The sequence below is a fragment of the Dendronephthya gigantea genome, unplaced genomic scaffold (genome assembly GCF_004324835.1).
Source record: "Dendronephthya gigantea isolate DGI-Jeju-01 unplaced genomic scaffold, DenGig_1.0 000072F, whole genome shotgun sequence".
In the NCBI taxonomy this organism is placed as follows: domain Eukaryota; kingdom Metazoa; phylum Cnidaria; class Anthozoa; order Malacalcyonacea; family Nephtheidae; genus Dendronephthya; species Dendronephthya gigantea.
Genome location: NW_021163082.1, coordinates 392758 through 403802, shown reverse-complemented (window position 1 = coordinate 403802; position 11045 = coordinate 392758). Strand labels below are relative to the sequence as shown.

Here is an 11045-nt window from a genome sequence, read left to right as displayed (position 1 = left end):
ACAACTATTAGCACTAGTTATTCTGCCAGCAAAATCCATGATACCACTCAGATGACAAAGACAGAGCGGTAGTCACATGTACGCGCTGCGTACCTATTTTTTATCTCATCTTTGCAGGCTATCGCCTAATGTGGTGCAAAAGACGATCTATGTCACAATCAAACCACAAACAATTTGCACCAAATAACACGCCCCTTGGACGTCCACATCCGGCAGGAATTTGAACAGTTCACAAATACGATGAAGCGTTTGATTTCCTGTTTAATATCAAACTTAACGAGTGAAGGAAAATGCCACTTTATACGTTGATCAAGGTTTGTGCTCTTGTTCTCTTTGCCCACTTTGCAACTGTTGAATGTGGAGGTAAGTGATGTTTACATACGGTAGATTACGTCGCTGATTCTTTAAATTTTTATCATTTCACTTAGCTGCTAGTTGTACTCAAATTGTGTTGTGCAGAACATTTAGTCTGGGCAGCTGATTAGGAAATTTGCAAGTCGCACTACCACCGCTTACACCATTTCGGCTAAAAATATAAGAGATCTTATGATTGGAGTCATATTGGACTTCATGGTGAACGCCAAACTGCGAATAACTGTGCAGCAATGTCGTTACATCGACATGAAGCTCGTTTTATTCAGCATTGATGTAAGAAAGCAATAGCCACTGCTGTACTAGCATTGCATTAAGCTTTGCATTATCTGTTTGTCGTTTTCTTTAGAAAGTTTAACGCCTGAACGAATACATACACTCTCAGCCGTTAAGACATTATTTAATAGTAAACGTTTTTGACTTGACAATGTTGTGGCACTTTATGAGAGTGTACACGCGTAAAAAATAATTATCATGACTGGAGTTGTTTAAAAGAAGAGTTAACAATGTTGTACTGCACCTTGTGAACAACATTATTCCCAAACAGTTGTTTAATAAACTTATTGATCCATCAACTGTTGTTGCGAACTTGCTAATAATCATGCAGAAGCAAGGATGCATGTCGAGCAAGATTTTAACAACACATATTTATGGGCTAGAGCACAACATTGTTCACTCCTGAAGCGACAACATGATATTGATTTTGCCGTGTTGCAGTTCGTCAGCAGTTTGCCGGCATAATTTGTAAACGAAAATCTCTAGCGCATGTCATAGTTGTAACCTACATCAAAACGTAAATACTAATAACAGAGTAACGGTGCACTACGCTATATGATTCGAACACATGTACAGTGGGAATGCAGCCTTGAAGGATCGATCTTTATAGAAGCATGTGATTCAGTGATTGCATGTGATTCAGTGATTGCATGTGATTCAGTGATTGCATGTGATTCAGTGATTACATGTGATTCAGTGATTGCATGTGATTCAGTGATTGCACATGCTAGTGGTATGTCGCAATCGGCGGGCAGGTATTCGGGTAAACCAGATTTGCAGGCTATCGTGTTGTGACGAAAATGGCAGGTTGTGTTCCAAAATCAGTATGTCGGAATGGCTGTGTTCAAAAATCAGTAATCGGAATGAAATTTAATGCCTGAACGGTTGGTTGAGTGTACGGAGTCGTTCATGCATTAGCCAAATTTTGCACGGCGACAGACAAACATGCAGATATACTGCAAAGGCTGAATTTACTGCTTTGCGAAGTACTATTATTATGTGGAGCGAAGCATACAATTTACACCATCAATTCCATCAAAGTCACGACACTATACTTTCTTTGGCTAAATACATCAGTCAAAGGGGTTTTGCTTTCTTGTATCTCTTGCTGATGTCCTTGCTGGGATTATAAATACCTTTTTAATAGTTATGCCTAAGTTACAACTAGTTTCTTTATATAATATATTTGTTATTAATTCGTTTTCTTTCGTCTACGTCGAAGTTAAAGACTACAGCTGGTATTATCAAATTTTAGTTGTTGAGCATAAGACTTAATGGAATGCGATTTAGCGTGACGAAATAGCGGGAATACACGCAAATTTTAGGTAATCAGCATGCATGCAAGGTGCATCAGTTTTGCGATGTATTTGTAACGAAAGTATATAACATGCAGCCGTGCATGTGATTTGCATGTTTGAGATCAATATTCAGTATCTTGCTAGTTCGACTACGGCGACGGAGATTTATTGATGTCTTATATATATACATATATTTAGCATATTTTTGACTGTAAGAAATTGCCAGGGCAGCAGAATTATATATATAGAATGCTGTATTCTACAGCGTAAACGCGCACTTATGCGTAAGCAAAATGGAATTCGATGATGTTAATGGTGATGTGTAAGTGTAAGACAGGAAAGTTGATTATGAAAACCCGTCTGAGGGGCTGTTTGTATGATAGTCGGGCATGTTCGTTGTTTGTATGACAGTCGCAGAGGCGGAAAAAGGCGGTAGATTCTACTCAATAAGGGCACCGCTAGTACAATATAAAATTATTTTCTTAAGTCTCACTTCAGCTTTTTATCACAATCGGTGGGTCCGGAAGGTTGTTAAGTAGGAGGCTAATATAATCATTATTCTTGTTAATATAAAAAAACAATCAATTTGAAAAGATAGTGAAGGCCAAAATAAATAAGACGCGATTTTGTAACGGCCGTAACGCACGTCGCAATTATTCTAAATTTTTGAGGTTCTAATAATTCGTTCAAATACATGTAAATTATAACCTAGCATTAACGATAATACATTTTGACTGCTCTGCATGCCTCCACAGATTCCAATCAGATTATTACACTATTCGGCTCTCTTTCTGAATTTTTTAAAACTTTTCTTGCCGCCATTAGCGCTTTCGTTTTAAGAATTAGCCTATTGCATTTTAGTATTAATTTTTATGTTCAAGTTTTCAACTTGTTTGATGAAATCTTGGATGAAATCTTGGACTACTTCCCAAAAGGTGGCGGGGAAATTTCAAAAACTACAATTGCTAATCCGTGTCTGAATTCGGTCAGTGTTTATACTTCATAATGTTCAAGGCTAGTTATCAGAGCTCGAGTGCTACCCAAAACCCCCGCCCTAATTAATGACTTCCCGCGGCCACTCAAATTACACAAATTATCTCTCCAAGCCGCCAGACCCTTCGTGTGGCGAAGTTTGCAAAAAATATTATTACCAACCGTTAGACTCAATGGTAGAAAAATAATGTGGAAGGTCCGACAAAGCTTCAATTGCCCTTTTGTGATATTCCTGATACATTACCATTACCAACAATTTTAACTATTACAAACTATTACCTCGTTTGAAACGAGGGTCCTAATTTTGTGGGTGTTTTTTTTTGTTAAAACATATTCAATGTTATGATTTGAACAAGAGCAAGATCGATCAAACGATAATTAAATATATTTTTAAATTAGAAAATATTTTCTAACGTTCAGTGGCGTGATTATAAATGCCAACTTCGGACTGTCTGACTTGTGAAATCGACTTTCATTGCCATCATTTTAGATTTGTCTGTCAGGTTGCGAGGACCATCCAGGCTAAATGGTACTGGTCGTGTGGAAATCTTATATTCAGGAAGATGGGGAACAATTTGTGATGATGCATGGGACATAAATGATGCCCGCGTTACATGTCGTCAACTTGGTTATCGGAATGCTCTTAGAGCTCTTCAAGGGTGGGAAGTTCCTTCTGGTTCAGGACAGATTTGGTTGGATGAAGTTGGTTGTACTGGAATTGAACAAAAGCTAGAAAGTTGTCCTCACAACGATGATGAAGGATGGGGAAGTCATGACTGCGGTCATTCGGAAGATGCTGGAGTGGAATGTACTTTTGGAAGTACGTTTATTTTTCACGTGTTTTAATTTTAACCTCAGTATGATTATCTTACGCAGCTTTACAATTTCAACGTTGTTATGGAGTTGCGAATTTATCTTCTTTATTACAATCTCTAACTTTATTAAATCTAATCTAAAGTTTCTAACTCAGCGAGAATATCTTGTAGATTTTGTTTTTAGTCTTTCATTGTTGTTTATAGATGTCGAATATTGCTCATTGGGATTGCACAACTGTGAACGTAATTCTCAATGCATCGACACTGACAATGGCTTTACATGCAGATGTAATCAAGGCTTTACTGGGCACGGCGTTACTTGCTCTGGTGAGTGAAATATCTTTAATATACAAGTCTAAGACATGGATGGTTAAGAATTATTCTGCCAAAGAAAGAATTGATCGGAAGCATTTGTCGTATACCAGGTTCGACTTATTGGCCATCTTCAAAATCGTTTTATACCATTTCGCGCCAAGATTGGCGGAAGCTCCCAAGTCTGAGCTCGGCTGTCCTAAGAAATGATAATGTAAACATATTCGGTTAATATCATCAAAATCCTCCGGTGCCGAGCAAATTCTAAAAAAATATTTTTGCTCCGATTACCCCAGTTCTCTTTTTTCGTTATTGTTCAGCAGTAACTGTTTCAATATTTGTTTTCTTGATGTCACACGACTAGCTTGTTTCATTTCTTGCTGTTTCCGGAAGTCAGAGAATACTCACAAAGCGATGTTAAATATTCACGACGCTTGCTAGCGAAACCAAAATTGTTGCCAAAATGCCTCTTATAAGTTATTTCTTTTCATTTCTGAAATTAGGGTCTTACACTTCATCTCGGTTCTCTGGGTATAGTGTAAGCAGGTAATTCTTCTCCAATAGAGGAAGTAGGATGGCGTTAGTGCATGGGATATAAACATGTGTAATTATTATGATGCTTCATAAGTTTCGAAATATTTTCCTATCATGAATAGACCTCTTAACTTTAAAGCGCGCGCAGTGCGTGATGGTAGTTGATTATTAAGGTCAACTTGAGTTGTGATTTCGCCTTTTTCAGAAGCGATTCCTTTTAAAAAAGAATTAAAAAGAATCAGCAAGGTATGCTTTAAAACAAAATTGCTTCTAAACAGAGATATATCGTGACACAAATGTTCTTGTTAATCAACAAACGTCACGTATTGCGAAAGGAAAAGGTAACGATCTATTATGAACCGAATTAATCTCATCGTCTAATTAAAATAGCCGTTGATCGCTATTTCCTCAGATTTTCCTGCAACAAAGCGTCGTTGAGTTTAAAAGCGGGATCAATTTACACAGCTCTAATAATTGTAAATTTTATGAACCAGGTATCAGTTTGAACCATTTCAACGATAGGCAAATATATGACCTTAAATTAACGAGACAAAGTTTCAGGCAGGCACTGTACCTTAACATCAACATTCAGATAATTTCATTAAACTTTTTTTCTCTAGACATTGATGAATGTTCATCAGTAAACAACTGTCATTCGAATGCTGTTTGCACAAACACTTATGGATCCTACCGATGCACATGTAATGGTGGATTTACTGGAAATGGTACCTTCTGCCAAGGTATTTGTTGATTATTCCTCCTACCAAATTAAATTTTCCTTGGTCACACAATGCATTCCGGACGAACATCGAGGAATACAGCTTTGCCGTAAGTAAAATTTTTGTTTAGACAAAGATGAATGTTCTGATTTACCACACCACTGTCCTTTAAAGACAAACTGCACGAATACAAATGGATCCTACCAATGCTGTGGAATAGAAAGTTCTGGAAATGGTTCCATTTGTAGAGGTGACACATCTTAAGGTCTGTTCAAACGATCCAATTTTGTAGGATCCAATTCACTTCTGACCTATGGAAATGTAGTCTGTTATTGATAAAGCAGTACTGCAATGGCTTCAGTGCATTTGGTGCCCATAAATATTATAAGACAAGAAAATATAAAACATCCATCAGAAGTGAATTGGATCCAACAAAATTGGATCGTGTGAACAGACCTTTCGGCGCTCTTACATGATTTTGGGTAGTACCGATGGACACCTTATTCTCCAAGCCACCTTGATAGGCGTTCATTTATGTTTTATATTGCGGCCATTTCCAAAACTGTAGATAAAGCCAGTGCCCGTCATTATGACCATGTTTACACAATGAGTCAATTTCTAAAGATGTCAAAATATACTGGAGAATATTTCGGGTGGACGTTTCGGGCTGCACAGATTAAACACCGCAAAGTTTTTTCGGAACGAACTTTTCCTGGACCAAATGAGGAATAGAATAATTTCATTTAAAATATTTCTGTTTGGGTGAAAGAATCACAAAGGTAAAAAATCTTGCAATCTGACATTTTCTTTCCGGTGTATAAATGCATTTCAAGAAGAGGAAAAGAAAAAATAATCCATTGGTATAATTCTACTATAGTATATATTGTTCCAAATCATGACCTGCTGCATTTTCTAACTTTCGCTCCCACAATTTTAGATGCGACTCTCAGATTACAAGGACCATTAAGGCTAAATGGCACTGGTCGTGTGGAAATATTATATTCCGGAAAATGGGGAACAATTTGTGAAGATGGTTGGGACATAAATGATGCTCGCGTTGCATGTCGTCAACTTGGTTATCGGAATGCTCGTAGAGTTCTTCGTGGATGGCAAGTTCCTGATGGTTCAGGAAAGATTTGGTTGAACCAGGTTCGTTGTACTGGAACTGAACAAAATCTAGAAAGTTGTCCTCACCACTATTGGGGATGGGGAAAAAATAACTGCGGACATTATAACGATGCTGGAGTGACATGTACTTCACAAGGTAAAAGAGAAGATTATCTTGTTGTTGAAGTTGCCGAAATGAACCACATATATATGAAATTTAAAATATTTATGGCAAAAGTGTTGATTGCACCAGAAAATCTAAACAAATTTCAGCCCCAAAATTTCGTTACTGCAAGTCGTGACTGCAGACATTATCAAGATGCTAGAATGGAATACATTTCCCAAGGCTGAAGTGATTGTCGTTTAGATCAGTTGTTTACATAATTTTTCCTATGATCTTTGAAAATGATTTCCAAAACTGAATTTAACTGTGAGAAAAACATTGATCCGGGATCACAAGTTTACCTCCATGCATGCAGTGGCGTAGCCAGCCTGACGATTAAGTCATGCTATATGCAATTTCATGTTACTATCATTATTTGTATATATTTTTTAAATTATATTAAATAATTATGACAAATATTCATATATTATTTTCATGCACAGTCAATGAACACCAAAATATTTGCATTGGCATTGCATGACTAAATCGTCGCGATGGCTACGCCACTGCCGTGCATGTGTTGCACACGAGCGGGAATTAATTTTTTTCATTTCTCCGAGGGACTTCATGCCCGTTGGTATGCTTAGCTTAGTATGTTAGACAAGGGCCGCGAGGGCGAGATAACAATAATTATTGTGGGAAAGACATATATACAATCACCTACTTCTGGCTGACAGATTTCTATCCGAAGTTATTTCAATTACAAAAAAAATCCGTCGAGCGGGATCGACTAATTTTAATTATATTAATAATCGTTTTAATTAATATTCAATAATAATTAATAATCAATTATCGTTTTAATTACGACGAAGGGGAGGGGTGCAACAAGCACCAAAAATTTGCATCAAGCTAATAGTACACTACATGAAGTAAATCGTGTATAGCTAGTTATAGTAACTTATGATTGCCAAATCAGTGCAAAAGAGTTCTCTCGTATGATAAACATACATTATGTGATTCTCTCTTTAGTCTTCTCTGTTTTCGTTTTTTCTATAGATGTAAATTATTGCTCATGGGGGTTGCACGACTGCGTGGAAGATTCTCACTGTATTGCCACTGACAATGGCTTTACATGCAGGTGTAAGAAAGGTTTTCGGGGAAATGGCGTTGCTTGCTATGGTGAGTAATGCAATTGAAAAATGTTGAGTTATCAAGGCCATTATGTCATAGGCCTTGAAGCCCTTGAGCGTTTTTGTATGTTATGCTAATGCGCGGGTTTAAGACGATTAATTTTAAATGACCCTGTTAACAACGCAAAAATCGACACTCAGATATAAGTTACCCGCGTACTCAGACAGCAGGCGCCGGAAGAAACGTACGTGGAGAAGGAGAGTCGTTCATATTAAGGTCCCGCTTAATTTAAGGCAAAAGTTTTAAATGATATGAGAACAAAAGTTGAGATAACTCGTAATTATTTTGTGTGTCATACCGACCACCAGAAACCTTCAATCCTGAAAACAATGAACTGGTCAAATTGATCAATTCTTGACCATAATAACCACGGTCTTAATTTGATCCACATAATAATGGTTTCAAATTTTGATCTCCTTATTAGAGTGATATTAATAACACCATAATTAATACCAGTCTCACTTACAATCTAGCTGTATAACTTGGATAACTTTAGGTATAATTACAAAGGTGATTGTTGAAAATTTCTGGCCTCTGATTGGCCGAGTGAGGACAATTACGCGATAATCACCCAAGCGAGGATAATTGCGCGATAATCACCTAAGCGAGGATAATTACGCGATAATCGCCTAAGCGAGGATAATTGCGCGATAATCACCTAAGCGAGGATAATTGTGCGATAATCACCTAAGCGAGAATAATTACGAGATAATCACCTAAGCGAGGTTAATTATGCGATAATTACCTAAGCGAGGATAATTACGCGATTATCACCTAAGCGTGGATAATTACGCGATAATCACCCAAGCGAGGATAATTGCGCGATAATCACCTAAGCGAGGATAATTACGCGATAATCACCTAAGCGAGGATAATTACGCGATAATCACCTAAGCGAGAATAATTGCGCGATAATCACCTAAGCGAGGTTAATTGCGCGATGATCACCTAAGCGAGGATAATTGCGCGATAATCACCTAAACGAGGATAATTACGCGATAATCACCTAAGCGAGGATAATTACGCGATAATCACCCAAGCGAGGATAATTGTGCGATAATCACCTAAGCGAGGATAATTACGCGATAATCACCTAAGCGAGGATAATTACGCGATAATCACCTAAGCGAGAATAATTGCGCGATAATCACCTAAGCGAGGTTAATTGCGCGATGATCACCTAAGCGAGGTTAATTGCGCGATGATCACCTAAGCGAGGATAATTGCGCGATAATCACCTAAGCGAGGTTAATTGCGCGATAATCACCTAAGCGAGGATAATTACGCGATAATCACCTAAGCGAGGATAATTACGCGATAATCACCCAAGCGAGGATAATTGCGCGATAATCACCTAAGCGAGGATAATTACGCGATAATCACCTAAGCGAGGATAATTACGCGATAATCACCTAAGCGAGAATAATTGCGCGATAATCACCTAAGCGAGGTTAATTGCGCGATGATCACCTAAGCGAGGATAATTACGCAGTAAGTAAGTAAGTAAAAACTTTATTTGACTACGCTAACCCCTACAGCATACGCTGGTTTCCCAGGGGGGCGTAGGTTAAAAATGTTACAAATAATTAGCTTACAACAGAGATTACAGATATAAACGAAATTAAAAATTACAATTACACATTACACTTACATCTACTAATTACAAATTATTAATTAACACATATATTACTAAATTAGTTTAGTCTACTGGCCAGGTGTCGCACACTTGAGTTAAATAGATTAAATGATTGTATATTTCTTACTTCATCTGGAAGGCTATTCCACAACTTTGCTCCTCTATAACTAAGACTTTTCTTAAGATATTCTGTCTTAGGTTTAGGCAATTGGAGCTGCGTGGTAGAACCTCGTAGATTATAATGCTGAGAGGAAGGCGTCTTATGAAAAAGATCGGTTAATTGCTTGGGCGCTATTTCATGAGTTATTTTATACATGAGACTTGCTGAAAATTGAATTCTACGTTCTTTCAAAGTAGTCAAAGTAGTAGTGTTTCTGTCAAAGTGAAAAAATACGTTACTTTTACAAAAATACAGTACCTTAAAGCAGAGAAGGAGTAAAAAATTAGGCATACAATTATTTCCAAAGTAAAAACTACTTTGTAGGCCACTATTCAACTTTATTTAGCGAAAACTTTGTTTTTTGTCGGTATAAAACTGTTAAAATAAATGTTCACGTTTGTAACGCGATATTTTCTACAACAGTTTCATTTTTTTAAAAAAATCACCTTTGTAGTTAAACAAATACTAAAACAATTATTCACCTCAGGCTCGATGAATATCTCTGACTTCGACTTCGTCTCGAATTTATTATGCGATATTTCACCTCGTTTTTGGCAATTAATTGTTAAATATGAATAAGCACGTCTTTATTTGAGATTAAATCAACTGGCTAGTCCGAAATGAACTACAAATTTCTATTAGAGCAGTGACGAGTGATAATATCTTATCTAGACATCAATGAATGTTCAACAGGAAACAACTGTCATTCCGAAGCTTTTTGCACGAACACTTATGGGTCTTATCGATGCACATGTAATGGTGGATTTACTGGAAATGGTACCTTCTGCCAAGGTATTTGCACGATTATTTCCACAAAAATTTTCTTTCCTCAGCAAAAATTCAGGACAAGCGTCGAAATATTCCGTCTTTTTCCCAAGTAAATGTATCAGTTTTGAAAGGCACATATCAATTTTTTTCTTAGATGAAGATGAATGTTCTGATTCAACACACCGCTGTCCTCCAGAGACAAATTGCACCAATACTAAAGGATCCTATCAATGCTGTAGAACACAAAAGTTTAGAAATAGTTATATTTGCAGAGGTGAGCGTAAACGATTGAAGAGTTATTTAGGTCCTGGGAGATGATTATGACCTTATGACCTCAGATAGCATCTCACCATCCCGAATACTATTAACATTGTCGCAATTAACTTCTGAGAAATTTTAGTGATAAATCTCAGTTGCTTCATTATCGATTAAGCATCGGATGTGTAATGGTAACAATAGATGCGGAAATGCGCCATAACACCAAAACGAGGCTCACGTTTTAGCCCCTGAACAATGAACATCGTTCCAATGTTATGGCTTATTTGCACATTAATTGTTCAAAATGAAAAATTATTTCTTACTCATTTTAAAAGAAGGGTGTTTTACATGGTTTGCGCATATCGCTCGCCGGAAATTTTATCTCCGGTGTGTAAATGCAGCTCGTTGACATAATTATACGTTTCATTCATGCTATTATATAATGTTCGAAACCATGGCCTACTGTATTTTCTGAATCGAAGACAACGATTGAGAAAAAATAA

The 11045-nt window shown here is 37.1% G+C and overlaps 1 protein-coding gene across 1 annotated transcript; it reads left to right on the top strand.

The window, feature by feature from the left end:
- The first annotated feature begins 290 nt into the window (after positions 1-290).
- LOC114531484 (scavenger receptor cysteine-rich type 1 protein M130-like) lies at positions 291-10731 on the top strand. Its single transcript, XM_028553089.1, has 10 exons — positions 291-363; positions 3430-3759; positions 3959-4081; positions 5221-5340; positions 5450-5569; positions 6257-6583; positions 7586-7708; positions 10189-10308; positions 10439-10558; positions 10718-10731. Exons 1-10 carry the CDS (start codon positions 291-293, stop codon positions 10729-10731), a joined length of 1470 nt encoding a protein of 489 aa, XP_028408890.1.
- Positions 10732-11045: the final 314 nt, after the last annotated feature.

What these genes read in the sequence shown, in the direction of transcription:
- LOC114531484 (XM_028553089.1), top strand. Translation starts at nt 291, where the DNA reads ATGCCACTTTATACGTTGATCAAGGTTTGTGCTCTTGTTCTCTTTGCC. An exon ending in AGTGGAATGTACTTTTGGAA is followed by an intron (nt 3,760 to 3,958) that starts GTACGTTTATTT and finishes TGTTGTTTATAG; the next exon opens with ATGTCGAATATTGCTCATTG. An exon ending in AAATGGTACCTTCTGCCAAG is followed by an intron (nt 5,341 to 5,449) that starts GTATTTGTTGAT and finishes ATTTTTGTTTAG; the next exon opens with ACAAAGATGAATGTTCTGAT.